Source organism: Ailuropoda melanoleuca, chromosome 10, assembly GCF_002007445.2.
Source record: "Ailuropoda melanoleuca isolate Jingjing chromosome 10, ASM200744v2, whole genome shotgun sequence".
In the NCBI taxonomy this organism is placed as follows: Eukaryota; Metazoa; Chordata; class Mammalia; order Carnivora; family Ursidae; genus Ailuropoda; species Ailuropoda melanoleuca.
In genome coordinates, this window is record NC_048227.1 from 89272342 (window position 1) to 89289900 (window position 17559).

At 35.8% G+C, this 17559-nt stretch overlaps 1 protein-coding gene and 1 pseudogene across 5 annotated transcripts in view; one reads left to right on the top strand and one right to left on the bottom strand.

The window, feature by feature from the left end:
- Window positions 1–17559, top strand: part of UTRN (utrophin) — a 426951-nt gene that overhangs the window by 198482 nt on the left and 210910 nt on the right. For all 5 annotated transcript variants that reach the window (XM_034669248.1, XM_034669249.1, XM_034669251.1 and 2 more), the window contains 7 exons: window positions 1656–1835; window positions 4328–4456; window positions 4763–4933; window positions 7280–7441; window positions 7884–8021; window positions 12864–13052; window positions 13927–14099. In XM_034669248.1, coding sequence (XP_034525139.1) covers window positions 1656–1835; window positions 4328–4456; window positions 4763–4933; window positions 7280–7441; window positions 7884–8021; window positions 12864–13052; window positions 13927–14099 — 1142 coding nt within the window. The remainder of the gene's footprint in view (window positions 1–1655; window positions 1836–4327; window positions 4457–4762; window positions 4934–7279; window positions 7442–7883; window positions 8022–12863; window positions 13053–13926; window positions 14100–17559) is intronic.
- On the bottom strand, window positions 8967–9842 carry LOC105236113 (annotated as a pseudogene).

Here is a 17559-nt window from a genome sequence, read left to right on the forward strand (position 1 = left end):
TAGTTGATTCTCATAATTTTTTTAAGGTAAAGACTTTTAAAACAATGGTACGTTTGTTTCTTCTGGTACTATTCATTTTAAAATTCCCATTTAATATTATTTCAGGTTTGAAATAATGCAGATGGTAAATACAAATCACGAATTCACAGAGTAAATCTTTACTCTTCACTAGAGTAATTCAAATGAAACATCAGTATGTAACATAATCACCACTTTCTCAGTGTTGTTTTCATATTTAAGAAACATTCATATTTCACAACATTTTAATGTATTTGCACTTTAAAATTATGTAAAAATTTTTCAATGTAAAAATTTAAATAGCGTTTTCATTCCTGAACTTTAATAGCATTTTTATTCAGTAGCTTAAATATTATTTTCAGTGTAGTCATTTTCTTTATAATACAGTCTATTAGTGTAGATAGTTGTGTGTACTCTTTACATTTAATTACTTGTAGCTAATTATTTCGTATAGTTCTTACCAACTGTTCTAGTCAATCCATACATTCCCAGTGAAGGTAGGTAGAAAGTCTTAACTTCAGAGAACATGGCTGTAGGTTGTTTTTTTTCCCTCCCTTCTGGAGAAGAACATTTAAAAGAAATGTTTTAGTTTCTTTATAAATATACCAGTATTTAATATGGCCAAGTGAATGTTTAAACCTTGACTCATCTGGGAATTTACAATTTTCATGCCTTCCAAAATGTAATTTAATGATGTGAGATTAAATATAAATGAGCTCCTTCAAATGATTTGTTTAAATGTTGGCTAAAAAAGGTACAATAGCAGTGGGGTAGATATGCTCATGTTACTTTTTGATTTTAGAACTCTGTAGTTTTAATTTTGGAATCCAGCATTTTCGCTGTATTTCTCTGAGTACACGTCTTGCCTGGTCAAACCTTATGAATGTGCAAATCAAATTATCATTACACAACCCAGACTATTATCTTTGCATATGGCAACTGTGTAACTACAGCCTCGATGTGCTAGTTCTCCTATGATTTAGCTAGGATGAAATATTTTTTATAATGCTTACACAACAGAGTATATATGAAGTCACCTAGTACAGGGTGTTATCCTTCCAAATCAATGTGGTACACATCAGTAGTTTCCTATAGTAGTCCAGGAGATAAATTCATTATAAAATTTGAGAATTGTGACTTCGGGGATAGTTCTGCTTTGCCAGGTTATAGTTAATGAAAATAAAATTGATTCTTTACATCTAAAGCTATGATGAAGACACTTGGTGTTTGTGTGTAATAAATAGCATTTGCACTTAAAATTAATGAAATGATTACCTTTTCACAACTGAGTTTGTTACTTTTTTGTATTTGCATAATTGAACGTTCTAATTTTTAATAGGAATTTGAGAACTCTCAACATGTTAATCAGCTGTGGAGTTTTGGGAACCTTTGACATATTGTGAATTATCGAGGGGAGTCATGGGCTACTAATGCATATGTAGAAGACAAGGTTTTAAAAAATTAAAGTTGTATAAACTGGGTGTTATCTGCCAGTGCTGAATCACTACATTTACCCCTGGAACTAACACCACACTGTGTGTGAACTAACCTGCATTTAAATAAAATCTTGAAACAAAAACAAATCCTTTTCTAACATTCTGAAAGATCAAGTGGATCTTGGTATTCTTCTTTTCTAGAATATTCTGAAGGATCTGGAAAAGAGAAAAGCTGACTTAAATACCATCACAGAGAGCAGTGCTGCCCTGCAGAGCTTGATCGAGGGCAGCGAGCCTGTTCTAGAGGAGAGGCTCTGTGTGCTCAACGCCGGGTGGAGCCGAGTCCGCACGTGGACGGAGGATTGGTGCAATACACTGATGGTATGTTTCAGGGAAAATTGAACAATGAACGCGTTTCTCCTTTAATTATTTGGAAGCCAATACAGCTTTGATTCGAATCTTAAATCCTGGGGCGCCTGGGTGGCTCAGCGTTGAACGTCTGCCTTCGGCTCGGGTCATGATCCCAGGGTCCTGGGATCCAGCCCCGCATCGGGCTCCCTGCTCAGCGGGAAGCCTGCTTCTCCCTCCCCCACTCCCCCTGCTTGTGTTCCCTCTCTCACTGGTTGTCTTTCTGTCAAATAAATAAATAAAATCTTTAAAAAAATAAAAGAATCTTAAATCCTGTTTTCTGTGTCACAATATTGTTTGGCTTCAAATGAATTAATTTCATTAGGCTACATTGTTATTTTTTTCCTTTGAAAAGATAGTAACTAGAAAGAGTTAAAAATGTCTCTATCAAGTAATAAACCATTTGTGACATACAGAGAAATATGTACTTTAATATCTTAGTAGATGTACCTCATTTGTTATATTTTAATGATTTGTGTATTTAATTTTCATGCAAACGTAAACTATATATATAATATTGATAATGTTCTAATAATGGCATACTAGCATCTGACAGCCTAAGTAAAAATTTTGACTACTAGCTGGGTGACATTGGTCAAGTCACTTAAATGCTCTCTTAATCTCATTTTTCTCTTATGTAAAATGGACATTATTATAATTTCTACCTTATACAGTTTTTGTGATGATTAGATGACATAAAACATGGATATTTGACTATATAACTATACTTAAAATAACCAGTTTTAGATATTATGATGATGCTTATGCTAATTATTAAAGGTTATATGTTGTTAGTCTTCGGTTATACCTCTGTTAATTATTTCATGGAAGTAGTGACCATTTAAATTTCACAGTGGTTTTCCCTCCCTCTTATACCAAGAATGAATATGTGGCAACCTCCCTCTCTCTTCCCTTAGAGGGAGTTTCATTTATAAATTACTATTTTGTTTTGACGTATCTGAGAGGACTTTTTTTAAATTCACAGAATTACTGGGTAATAAATAGAGACAGAGAAAAATAAATTATTGTGTATTTGAACATTTACTGTAATCAGTCAGAATGTGTAGGGCATTGAAGCCCATGGGCTCACATCTTGATCTGTCAGCTTCTTATCCAGAGTTCATTCACAACTTATTACCTGCAAAACTTGGGTAAATTACTTAAATATTGCTACATTTTAATTTCCTTATATATAAAATCAGAATAAAAGAACATATCTCACAGAGTTGTTAAATAAAGAATATGAAACTCTTGGCTCATAGATTATGTTCATTAAGTATCTTATATATTAATTTTTATTGTAACTACTTTATTCCACATTCTCACAACCCGTCTAAATTCTTCAGTCTGTACCTTCCAAATTCTTCTTTCAAATAATACCTTTATAGTCCTATTACAACATTTAAAAAAATATTTTATTTATTTATTTGAAAGAGAGAGAGAGAGAAGGAGAGAGCACGAGCCAGGGGTGGGGTGGGGAAGGGAAAGCAAGAGGCAGATTCCTGGCCGAGTGGGGAGCCGGACCTGGGGTTCCATCTAGGAACACTGTGTTCATGACCTGAGCCAACGGCAGATGCTTAACTTACTGAGCCACGCAGGTGCCCCTAGAACATTTAACATTGAGTAAGTCTGGTGGTTGTCAGTTCTTCATTCTCAGAATCCAGATCACTTTACAAACTTTCCTTATTTATGGGTTCTCATTTTCTTTAACTATTCTTCCATAGTATGGATTAATAATTTGTTTTCTTGTCTTTTAAATACTTCTAAGGTTTTTTCTAGTTTCCATTATCCTATAACATATTGTTCTTAAAAGCTGTTAATTTCATCCAAAGGCTTCCCTACTCTTATTGATCGAGTCCCAAATTCTTGCTTGCTTCGCCTCAGCTGTTTTGCTTTGTTTTAATCAGCTTAACTGTTTTCTTCTGGTTTTCACATTTATTCTCTCAATCACACTTTCTGTCCTGCTTCAGGAAATGTTAGTGAGGTCTGTGCCAACTCTACTTTTAAGTCCTGGTGGCACTGAGCTGACAAGCCACAGGCCTGCCAGTCGCTCAGTCCACTGAGCAGGCAGAATCTTATTCAACCCATATTTTGATCATTTTTATATTATTATTCTTTTATATTATTATTAGTTTTTAAAAAATATGATCAAGGGGGGTAAATGAAATTATTAGAATGAGGAATAAAGGAGACAAACGAAATGGAACTGAAAAAGAAAGTTTCACCTTTTCTTCAACTTTTTACTGTATTGAGGTCTAAATCAAATAAACTTAAAAGATACATAACCATAGCTGTGCATTTTTAGGAACGAGATTTATTCACTGGGAAAGAGCTTCACAGGAAGATGGAAACCTATCTTGAAATTCAGCATGCATTGGCTTTTCACAGGTCTTTTAAATGTCATTTAGGATTATTGTCTTAAATATTGCATGTGATTGCATCAGGTTTCGTTAATTCCTTTCTAGAATCATCAGAACCAGCTGGAAATATTTGACGGCAATGTTGCTCACATAAGTACCTGGCTTTATCAAGCTGAAGCTCTATTGGATGAGATTGAAAAAAAACCAGCAAGTAAACGGGAAGAAATCGTGAAGGTACCAAGCGCAGAGTATCAGTAACACTTCTGGAAGGTTTTGGTGTGGTCTTTCCTCTACTGCTCCAAGCTAACTTGTGCAGTCATTCTTCCCTTGCCGTAGATTCACTAGTGTTTATTTTGTTTGGAGAAACCAAGGTCTCATAGGAGTCCTTTATGAATAGCTCTTCATTAAATTGATTGTTCTAAAAAATTTTCCTGGGATCCATGAAATTCATTTAAACTGCCTTTAATTCTGAGTTAGCATCACCCCCATGTTTGGTTTTGATTTTTCTGATATGGTAATTTTGTGTTTTCTTGCCATTAGCGTTTAATATCTGAGCTGGATGATGCCAACCTCCAAGTTGAAAATGTCCGTGATCAAGCCGTTGTTCTGATGAATGCACGTGGAGGCTCAAGCAGGGAACTTGTACAACCAAAATTAGCTGAACTGAATAGAAACTTTGAAAAGGTGTCTCAACATATCAAAAGTGCCAACGTGAGTAATTATATTTTAATATAAAACTATTTTTCCTGTGGGCATGTATCTCAAAGATAGGTGATTGTATGGTGAATACATCAAAGAATTTTGAATTAAAATGATTTTAGTCGCTTTTTTTTTGAATGGAGCATCAGTCCTTATTTATTTGTGATTTTGCACATAAAGGAGAGACAACAGGAAATTAGTATTAAAGGAAATAAACCCTTTGAGAAAAGCTTTCAAAGTCTCAATCAGAAGTTAAAATGGGCTATAAAATAATAAGACTCCGCTCTACCCCTCCCCCCATGCTTGCTCTCTCTCTGTCTCTCTCTCTCAAATAAATCTTAAAAAAAAAAAAAAAGTTGGGGGTGCCTTGGTGGCCCATTTGGTTAAGTGACTGACTCTTGGTTTCTGCTCAGGTCATGATCTGAGTTATGAGATCAAACTCTGCTTCAGGCTCTGTACCCAGCACAGTCTTCTTCTTTCTCTCTCCCTCTCCCCTCTTTGTCCCTCCCCCTCCTCTCTCTCTCTCAAATAAATAAATAAATAAATAAATCTTTAAAAAAAAATTAAGACTCATTCCTAAGCTTAGGCATGAATATTAAACCCATTACTGTATATTATACTTCGTAAATTTGTGCACACTACATGCTTGGTAACTGGTTTTTTGTTTTATGGCATCCAAAAGTTACAAGAAATTTCACAATTTAGACCTAATGCTGAAAAGCTACTATCTGCTGTTATGCATTTAAATAAGAGTTTTCCTTAAAAGTTTTTATTTATGCTTCCGTATTATAATTGTTTTTCTTTGTGTATGTCTTACTAATTCTCTTTTTTCTTTCCCTTGTTTCCTGAGGGGGAGGAAATGGAGCCTTTTATTGTAGTGTTCTCCAGCCCTAGAGTGTGGCGAGTGCTCAGTAAATGTTAACCTGGAAAGATAAGGACATTTTGATGGTTGGCTAGGCAAAAACCAGAACGGTATAGCTGACTTTGGGGGGGTCATTCGAACCAGGTTTCATTCTGACAGAGGAGTATGAGGGTTTCAGGATCCCAGTGGGGCCCGTGGGTTGGCATTTTTGAGTATTTGGTTAATTCTGCCTCTTGAGAGTTGTGTGGAAGTTATCTAAGAGTAAGGACCCTCTATTTTGCAAGAAGTAAACATTATCCAAGTCTGCTTTAATTTGAAATATCTGACGTAATAGGACAAACTATCTTTCATAGCTCATGAATATACTTAGATTATTCACAATTTAGGGAAGACAAATAACTTGCTTTAACTTTTTTCTTCCTTAGCTTTGACCTTATTTCCCTACCTTCTGACCTAAGCTCATTTGTACTTTTCAAAAGGTATATAGGAGCATTTTCCTGGTATAAAAGAGTAAAGCATGAGACATAGGGATGGAGTAAGAGGAAGTACAAAGAAGCAAAATTATTATTGTCCCCGTAAATAACTTCTGCTAACATTTTGGCATACATGTCTACTCTTAGTCATATCTATGTGATATTAAAATATCAAGAATTTTAATTGTTTTGTGTGTTCCCCTTTGACATGGCTTTCAACAGCTCTGGGGGGTTCCATTATATGATCTATTATACTTTTGCAAGTCAATTTTCCACTTTTAGTGTCCTTTTTAAAATATTGAGTTATCAAAATCCTTTTATGCATGTCTTTTTGCTCATTTGTTAACATACCCTTTAGGGTCAGTTCTTAGAATTCCTTGAAATTGTTGTATAGTTGTGCATATAAATACCGTTAAATAGATTTTCCAAAGGGTCCTACAAAAAGTTTGTGCCGATTTCTTCTTCCATAATCATTGTGAGAGTGCTCGTTTCCCCATGCTTAGCCAACACCCTTGTTAGGTTAGTTTTATTAAAGTTGTTACACTGAGTTTAGTCATATAAATATAAAGTCTTTCTATAGTGATATTGTCTGAAAATACTGGATTGAGAAATACATACTTTTTCAGTTTGGGTATCAAAATCCAGAGGGGAATCTACGGGGGAAGGTTACCTGGGGGACATTCTGTGGGAGGTCTCTATACTCAGTGGTGGCCTTTTTCCTTTCTGTGGCCGTGGCAGGGATGGTTTTGGATGTTGGCACTATTTCCTGCTTGCTCATGTGCCATCTCAGAATCCTCCCACAGCACTGCTGGGAGCCACGGTTATTTGCACACTAGCTCACGTCTCTGGCTGGAGTTTGTGGAGAAAATGGGTAACTCAGAGAAGCCCGAATAGGTAAAATCATTGCTCTATGAATGATTGAAATTGAAGTCAATTCAAACAAATGCTAGCTCCTCTCTTGACCCGCCGTCCCTTTGATTCACGATGGAAGGTCTGGTTAAGAGAACACTTTTCCTTCTGCAGTTGCTAATTGGCCAGGAACCATTATCCTACCACTGTATGGTCACCACCGAAGCATTTGAAGCTGAAGTACTTTTCTCTGACCTGGAAAAATTAGAAAGCGACATAGAAAATATGTTAAAAGTTGTGGAAAAGCACTTGGAATTTGGTGATGAAGATGAAAAGGTCGGTTCAAGGAGATTTTCAAAACCATGGTGTTCTTACCTTTCTGTTCTGTTAATTATATTTTTACATCTGTTATGTTTATCCAAAGAATCTGCCAAGGCATGCCAAAGAATAGACCCAGATAGGATTTTCTGCTGAGTGTCATCATAAGAGTTGCCAAGCGATTTACATAATGCTTAAAAAAAAAAGACACACTTTGACTAAAGGTAGTGTTGTTTCAGTGTTCTCTAACTTCCTCTACACTAACATTCTTTACGAGATATTTTAACTTCAAATGTGAAATATTAAAAAAAAAACCATGAATTTTTGTTACTTACCATTTAGATGAATGGATCTTGACTGATCTCATACTTTGTAGATAGACTCTTACTTGGGAACCGATAAGTAAGCGATGCTATGCATTTTTCTTTTAAGTAAGCTGTTTTTTCTATTAAACATTCAGGTGGATGAGGAGAGAGCCCAGATTGAGGAAGTCCTGCAAAGAGGAGAACAAATGTTACATCAGCCTATGGAGGATAATGAAAAAGAAAAGATTCGTTTGCAGTTACTACTTTTGCGCACAAGATACAATAAAACTAAGGTATTGTCTCGGGAGAGACTCTGTTTTCCTTAAATAACTTATTTAGCTCTTGCCATTCAGATATTTGATGTTGCATTTATGGATATGTTAAGAAACAGGTGGTATGGTATCTCTTTCTCCTTTCTAGTATACATTACTAAATAACATTTATATTTTTAGATGGGACAAGACTCAAAGGAAATAGACACAAAATCTTATTATTGGGATCTCTTTTGGACTTCTGATAATGTATTAAATCTAAAAGGCATCTATCCTTTTTAGAAGTGGCTTCCTCTTTCAGTTCTGTATTTTATATGTGGAGGTCTTAATCACCTGAAGAAATTTTTAGTTAAAAAGTAACTAAATTTGTGAATTGATAAACTATGATTTGCATTCTAGAAAAAGATTCACTACCAGCTCCCTTTTTCAGTGGCCCTCATCCCAACTGCATTGTAAGTGTGCTGGTTTTCTCTAAAAGTCTGTTCTTAGGTAATCCTTCTAAGAACCATTTTTAGTTAATGATGTTGAGTCTAGTGGAAGATTCTACTCTCTCAGGTTTTACTGCCTGTTAGATGTCTCTGTCTGTGTATACTGCAGCCTTGTAACATATCCCAAGCTAGGCTTGTCCTCTCACTTCCCCTTTCAACCCATGTTTCCTAATTTATTCCCTATCTTAGTTTAGTTCCCTAAAAACTACCTATTCTCAAAAGTAGAAAACTCAAAATCTTCTCAACCATTTCTTGTTCTTCACACCGTATCGAGTAGGTATTAAAACCATCTCTTCTGAATGAAGTACGATGCCTTTGAACCTAAAGTTCAGCACAGTTCTACCAGTTTCTTGCTTTATGCCCCTGGAGAAATGACTCAAGTTCTCTTAGTCCACTATCCTTTCCGTAACTCAGACTCTTATGATTTTCTCCTGTTAGTCACTGCAGTGTGTCCCAAGCTGGGGTTTTTTATGTCCAGTTTTTCTTTTTTTTTTGAAAGACAACTTTTTATTACTTTTATGTACAGAAAATTCAATAGCGTCCACTTAGCCCAGTTTGGTGGCCAGTTCTTTAGCCTTGCCTTTTCCAACATGGCTATGCGAGCCACAGACTTTGGCCCCAGGACGTTGCCTCCCCAGTGGCCGGCGGATCTTATCATATCCGTCATTGCCATTGGTCCTGATGGCTTCCACCAGCTTTGCCAGGACTCCTTTGTCTTCGGAGCTGACCTGTGTGAAGGCGACAGTGGTGCAGGTCTTCCTGTGGACCAGACGCCCCAGCGTGGCCTTCCCCTTGAAAGTGCAGTAGGGAACCCCCATCTTACAACACAGGGCAGGCAGGAAAACCACCAGCTCAGTGGGATCCACCTCATGTACAGTCACTACCAGCTGAGCCTTCTTGTTTTCCTCCAAGGTGGTGACAGTGTTAACCCCCACTTGAAGGACAGGCGGCCTCTTAGTCGGGACATCCCCTTTGCCTGCAGCTTTCTTCTCAGCCCGGGCCAACAATCTCTGCTGCTTCTCCTGCTTTGTCTCTGGTCGGTACTTGTGGGCCAGCTTAAGCACTTGAGTAGCTGGCTGGCGGTCCAAGGCCTGGGTGAACTGATTAATTGTGGGAGGCACTTGTAGACGTTTATAGGGAATAGCCCTTTGCCACTGCAGCTGGATGTAGCAGGGCCATTTGACAAAGCAGCTGAGGTGTCCCTTTGGGGCTGGATGTCCTGTCCAATGCCAAAATTCTTGGGCCTTTTCTCGAACAGGAGATTGACCACCTTCTTGGCCTCCTGCTTCTTCAGGACAGCAGGGGTCAGGGCCACCTTCTTCCCCTTCGCCTTCTTCCCTTTCGGCATCTTGGGCTGCTGGAGGAGAGAGAAAGAAAAGGGAATTGTGGGTAATATGTAGGCGACCTCGGAGGTCACGAGATCTATGTCCAGTTTTTCTTAACTCTAGCCCACCCTCCATATTGTCCTCAGAATTATTACCCCCAATGTTATGGCTGGTCAGGACATTCCTTTACCTAAGGAAGTGTTCAGGAAAATACTGCAAAATACAGAAAAAGCTTTAAGTGCAAGGTTCATCATTATAATGATACACTAAAACTTCTGTCTGGTCTCCAGCTACCTCTGATTCACTGGCACCTACCAGGAGTTAGCTGCGCTGGTTTTCTATACATTTTCCCAAACATATCAGTGCCTTTGCACCTTTGGGGTCTTTCTAGTTTTATTCTTACTCCTTGGTGTGGATTTTATCTCCTTATGTTACCTGAAAAATGTATCTTTTAAGGCTTGGCTCCATTTTTATTCCTAATATTTTTCAGATGATGTTATAGTTCTTTGCTTCATTCTTACTTTTAAAAGCATATTACTTTCCTAGAACTTCATCTTTGGGTCCCAAATCATAAATCAGTACTGGTCCAAAATGGAAATAATTTTTGGACTTTTAACAAATGAATAAATTTGTTTTTTAGGCGTACTAATATGCAGCACAACAGGCGTTTTTCATTTTGGGTTCACTAGCATTGGTTACTGTAATTAAAATGTTTTTGAAATGCCTGAAAAGGTTTTGTCCTTATTTCATTAGCCCATATCCTTCTTTAGATTTGCAGTTCTTAAAACCGTTTCTTATCTGTGAACATTAGAATTTCTTGGGGAACTTAAAAAAAAAAAATCTAACCTGCTAACCAGTAAAATCAAAATCTCTTAGTTTGGGTTAATCTGTGATCGCTCTTTAAACAAACAAACAAACAAACAAACAAACAAAAACTTTCAAAGTAATTCTAACGTTCAGTCAGAATTGAGAACTACCAGTTTATAGGACTCATTTTCTTACTTGGAATGTGTGTTAAATGACCTTATCCCATTTGTTTACGAGGGTACGTATTACTATTTTTAAAATATGTGTGAGCTCTTTATAAAATAAAGATGTTAGTCTCTGTCATATTTGCTATAAAAGTATTATCTTGTTGATTTTCATCTTCTAATTATTTTATCTTTAACATGCAAACACTTAAAATTTTTGTTTAGCCCTACATGACTATGTTTTTCTTTTGTGTGTGTGTGTGTGTGTGTGTGTATGTGTGTCTTTTCCAGCCTATTGGGGATCTTAAAAATCCTTATTTTCCACAGAGATGATGACTATTCAGTTCTGTTTAGTTCTGGTTTTTCCCTATGGTTTGACAAAAAACAAAACTTAGGAATTTTCTATAAAGTGTTCATATAATATTAACTTTTTAATCTATTTATCTGGAATTAGGTTGTATATGATGTGAGCAACATCATGTAACACTGTCAAATGTTAGCATTGGCTTGCGGTGTATTTCTGTGTCCTAGCAGAATTCTTTAAAAATACAATTATCCAGCGGTGAAGTCTGGGTCAGATCTCGAATATTTTTTTTTTTCCCCCTTCTCCTAGGACATTTTGATTGATCACTCTCTTGGGATAAAATCTATTTTTGGAATACAGAAAGCACATGTTTAAATTTTGAACTGCCTTGCTGCTTCTGCAAGAGTATGGAGGCTCAGGAAATCCTAGGTTATCTTTATAGTCTGAATAGAAAAAGGTAGTCTTTAATGAAGGTGATTTTTTTTGATTTTGAACTTCCTATTTACAATACCTACAGTCCTTCCCATTCTTTTATAGTTATAGCTTAAAAAATATAATTTGCCTTCTTGGGCATACGGGTAAATATCTAGAAATGCTTTCTGACTAAAATTTGAATGCATAGCATCAGGATAATAAAATTAATATTAGTATCAAATATAAATAATCGTGTGGATAAAATCAGGAAATCTTTGGCTTTTTTCTGTCCTGCTATCCAAGACTGTCCAGCAATTGGTGAATGTATTTTATCATATTCTAGGAGACAAATAAATGCAGACCTCTAGATTCAGCACCATGTAGATGACTTACTGGTTTTACTCTTGAGTCTTGGTTTCATTTAGGAATCGTAACCATAGCCATTTTTAGGATAATACCTCATCGAACATGTATTTATGATCATTTTCACTGCCATCTTTGAATTTGCAAAGGAGTATCATTTTTTAGAAGTTTAATAGAGGAAAATAGTGAAAGCATCAGGGAAGCTACCTTAATTCATGAAAGGATGCACTTTGCTATTTGCAGTAGTAGATGGCATTTAATAAAGTGTAGCCATTTGGAATAAAGGACGTGAATGCCTCCAAGACGGGTGGCCCATCCCAGAGAGCACTTTTTTTGTTGAGAGAGTTCTGACTAGAGGATATATTAATAAGTAGTCCACTGGGCTTAGGATCTGTCTGAACTGATTGTCTTATATAGGAGTCATGTTCTGTAATATTGTTCGCAAAGGTTAAGATTATATAGTGCATTACCTGGATATTATTTTAATCAAAACCTGTTGCATTTCTTATGTTATGAATACTTGTTTCACTTATTTCTGTTTTCAACAGTGAAGCCTAGAACTGTTTAATCTAATTGTGACATTTTACAAAATGGGTAAAGTGATCATGGTATTAAAACGTTTTATTTCATATGGAACTTTATGATTTGTGGCATATTCTCATTTCCCCAACAGCTCAGAAAAGGAGTTGTTACGTTTTCTTGTTTGCTAAATGAGTTTAGATGGCACACGTCTTAAAGAAAAACCTGTCAAGCTTCAACTTATTTATACTGCTTAACCGCAGGCTACAGAAGAAAATCAGTATGGAGATTTGTCAAGGGTTTCTTAGCAATACAGGACAAAAATATATTAAAAAAAAAAAAGCAACAACTCAGTTTTTTTTTTGTTTGGGTTCATGGTATTGAATTGCTCCACTAAGTAGTATTGTGTTTTTTTTCTATTTGCTATTATTCACTGGGGATATTTTAAGAGATGTGTCTTATTATTATTGTTTTTACAGGCGGTCCCTAATCAACAGAGAATAGGTCATCTTGCTCCTGGAAGTCGATCGCCACCTCTCCCCACAGATTATCTAGTTGAGATTAACAAAGTTTTACTCTTCATGGATGATACTGAATTATCACTGAATGCTCCTGAGCTAAGCACTGTTGTCTATGAAGACTTCTCTTTACAGGAAGACTCTCTGAAGGTAAATCTCCAGGCACCTCATTTGAATAGCCACAGTTATTGCAGAAATAAGGCAAGGAATCTGTCCTTGTGCTTTGTAGATGGCTATAATTTTTAAACTTTGTGCCAAGGAATTAAAAATGTATACGAATAATAAACCTTCCCCATTTCACCAAGGAAATATTATAAAATTTTTAATTTCTTAAGAGTAGGCATGGATTTTTAAGTATGCACAGTTATTAGTTCTTGGCAATATCAAAAACTTCTTTAATCAAACACATGCACGATCCATATTCCTTTCTTATAAACTTGATTGTCAGTTGATGTAAAATATCACCATTTATATTGTCACCTGTAACGAGTTAGGATTGGCTATTGTTTGGGGTATGGAATACATGTTGCTTATACGTTAATAGAGATCTGGAAGTTTTTAGTTATTCACAAGACTATTAAATACCATTAAGAATTTTTCATATAATATGATTGCACTTATGTATAAATTTGCAATAAAATTGCTATAGATTTGTTATGTTTGCTAGCTCATTTCTGTCATTTAAATTAGCATTATTACATAAAATATAAATCATTCCAGTTTCAAACACTACATTACCCTTACAGAATACCTGAGGCTTTTTATATGTCCTGTACAAATACTGCTTTGAACAACTGTGAGGATTTTTCTTTTCTGCCATTAGGATGTTAGGTAGCATTTCTCACACTTTGGCCAATATAGGGTATTATATATTTTTTAAAGTTTTCAGTTTTGCTGAGCAACAATTATTATATCTCATTATATTTAAAATTAACGTTATGCAAAATAAATTTTTGGTCTTCCGTGATTTCATTCTTCTTATCTCTTTGCTGGATTGTGTTAATGTGTGACAATACATTTGTAGAATATCAAAGATCAGCTGGACAAACTCGGGGAGCAGATTGCAGTCATTCATGAAAAGCAACCAGATGTGATCCTCGAAGCTTCTGGACCTGAAGCCATTCAAATCCGGGATACACTTACTCAGTTGAATGCAAAATGGGACAGAATTAATAGAATGTACAATGATCGTAAAGGGTATGTGTAAAGTAAAATAATACTTACTTTTCTTAAAAAGACCTGTAAGTACATGGGCCATGACAAAGGTCAGATGTACACTAAGATAAATGAGAATAAGTTCACATCCTTGTCCTAGGCGTTTAATAAATTGTGATGAGTGTGGTTCCTTAAAGAGGAATTGCATCACATATAGATGATGGTTTGCAACATAATATCTTAATAATTAAATGAGGCACCTTTAATTTTTAGTATCTGAATAGTGTGTATTTTCCTTAAAAAACTTAGAAAAGATTTTCATTAATGCTCACTTTCTCCACACCCTTGATGATTAATGCAAGTGAAGAACAGGGATAGCTACAGATAATTTGAATCTATGTATAACCTTAAACTCTTTTTTTATAATTTCCTGTTTAATGTTTTTGAGCCGCCTTCTTCTTTTTTTTTTTTTCCCCAAGATTTTGTTTATTTATTTGGCAGAGAGAGAGACAGCCAGCGAGAGAAGGAACACAGCAGGGGGAGTGGGAAAGGAAGAAGCAGGCTCTCAGCAGAGCAGGGAGCCCGATGTGGGGCTCAATCTCAGGACCCCGGGATCACACCCTGGGCCAAAGGCAGACACTTAATGACTGAGCCACCCAGCTGCCCCTTTTGAGCCTTCTTTCTCGATTTTGACCAGGACTATTACTAAGTAGAAATAAAAACTGGTAAGGTTTTTGCCAGTAGCTGCATATGTGGTGAAAGGCAAGTAAGGGGTGAAATAGCCAATATAAAGAACTGTGTAAGAGGAGAGTTACCAGAAAAATGTGTTGGAAAACGTTAAGAGACATACACACAACAACTAAGCATCACGTTCTTCATCTTTGTTTTAGCTGACTCATTTCAAGTGAGTATACAGTCCTTGAACAGATCACTTTTAATGGCCTTTTGGTGTATTCCTTTGTATGCATTTTTAAAATCATCTCTGTACATTTAGAGAATATTTTTTACATACACTTTTATGCATAGTTCTGCCTAGTTAGACTTGATTATTAGATGATGATTAATTTGTTAAAACAGAATAACTGTTTTTAAAAGATTTTATTTATTTGAGAGAGTGAGTGAAAGAGAGAAAGAGAGCACAAGTGGGGAGGAAGGGGCAGAAAGAGAGGGAGAAGCAGAGAGCCTGAGGAGGGACTCCATCCCAGGACCCTGGGATCATGACCAGAGCCAAAGGCAGACGCTTAACCGACTGAGCCACCCAGGTGCCCCAAAACATAATAATACTATTAGGTCTTTTGAAACATAGTAACGTTTAACTTAAGAAGGCTGTGGATGGCATCATGAAATTGTTTCTCATATGCCTGCCAACAGTATCGGTTAATATTGACAGGTTGTTTTTGTTTTTGTTTTTGACTTTTGATAATTGTGTAGCGATGGATTGCATCTCCATCTTATTTTCTTGTTTTCATTTCTTCGGTTATCAAAGAGATTTCAATATTCTTACATATGTTTACTGGTCCCAGTGTTGAATTTCTTCGTCAATCATTAGGTGATCCTCTTTGCTTGTTCTTCTATCATGATACTACTGTTTACTTATTAATTTGCAAAAGCTTTTTTCCCCATTAAGGATATTAACCATTCATATTTTTTGTTTATTGCTTAACTATTTAAAGCTTTTCATGGGCCCCTTAATTTTGTTAATGGTGTTTTTTGATGTATGGAAGTTCTCATTTTATAATCCTATCTTATAAGTCTTTTCCTTTGTGATTTCATTTTGTTTATGTGAATATAAATTAGCTTTTCATTGTGAGATTAGTTAAGTACTTATATATGTTTAAAAAACAATTTTATTTGATTTTAAGTTTACACTGAATAACTAACCCATCTGAATTTTATTATGGTATGTACTTTGGGGTAAGCCTCTAGTTTGGTGGTTCTGTACACTGCCTCTTCAGTAGCAAGAGTAGATAGAGTCCATGCATCTCTACCTTTTAAACACTTAAGTTTTCCATAGTAACTGCCCCAATTTACATTCCCACCAACAGTGAATGAGGATTAACTTCTCTCCACATTCTTTCTGACACTTGTTATTTCTTATCTTTTTGATACTCAGTTTTCTGACTGGTGTGAGTTGGTATCTCATGTGGTTTTGATTCACATTTCCCTGATGATAGTGATGTTGAACAACTTTTCATGTGTCTGTTGACTATCTGGATATCTTCTTTGTAAACATGTCTGCTCAGGTCCATTCCACTTTCATGGGATCATTTGTTGTTTTGGATTGAGTTGTAGAAGTTCTTTATATATTTTGGATAACAACCCCTTATTGAATATATCATTTGCAGATACTTTCTCCCATTCAGTATGTTGCTTTTTTGTTTTGTTGATGGTTTTCTTCACTGTGCAAAAGCTTTTTTATTTTGGTATGGTTCCAGTAGTCTATTTTATTTTTTTTTCTTTACCTGAGGAGCCATATCCATAAATATGAGTATTTATGGATACTTATGGCTAGCATCTGAGAGATTACTGCCTATGTTACTTTTGGATAGTTTTATGGTTTCAGATCTCACATTTAAATCTTGACTACATGTTTGCTTTTACCAGTGAAAAATTTCAGGTATCACATTTAAGTCTTGACTATGTGTTTGCTTTTACCAGTAAAAAAAAAAAAAAAAAAAAAAAAAAAATTGGTTATTTTCTTACTTTTCTAGTTGTGGCCTTTTCTTTCCACTTGAAGAATTGTGATGAACTCCTTTAACTTTTGTTTGTCTGGGAAGTCTGTCTATCCTTAAATTCTGAATGACCTTGCCAGGTAGAGTATTGATTGGAGGTTTCTTCCTTTCAGCAATTAAAATATATCATGCCAATCTCTTCTGACTTGTAGAGTTTCTGTGGAAAAATCAGCTGATAGCCTTGTGGGATTTCCCTTCTATGTAATGGTTTGTTTTTTCTTGTTGCTTTTAAGGTTCCCCCTTTTATCTTTAGTTTTTATCATTATAATTATTCTGTGTCTTGGCGTGGACTTCCTTGGGTTCATCTTGTTTGAGATTCCTTGTGCTTCCTGGACCTGGATGTGTGTTTCCTTCCCACTGTTATGGGTGTTTTCCACTATTAATTTCTTCAAATACTTTTCTGCCCCTCTTCTCTCTAACTTCTCTTTTTGGGATTCCTGTAATGTGAATGTTATTACACTTGATGATGTTTCAGAGTCCCCCTAATCTATTCTCATTTTTATTATTATTACTTTTCTTTTTGCTGTTCAGTTTGGTTGTTTTCCGTTACTCTGGCTTCCAGATTGTTGATTCATTCTTCTGCCTCCTCTAATCTGTTGATTCCCTCCAGTATATTTTTCATCTCAGTTATTGTATTCATTAGCCCTGACTGGTTATTTTTTATATTTTCTGTCTTTTTGTTGAAGTTCTTACTGAGTTCAAGTATTCTTCTCTCAAGTCTGGTGAGTATCTTTATGACCATTACTTTGCTCTCTCTATCAGGTCTATTG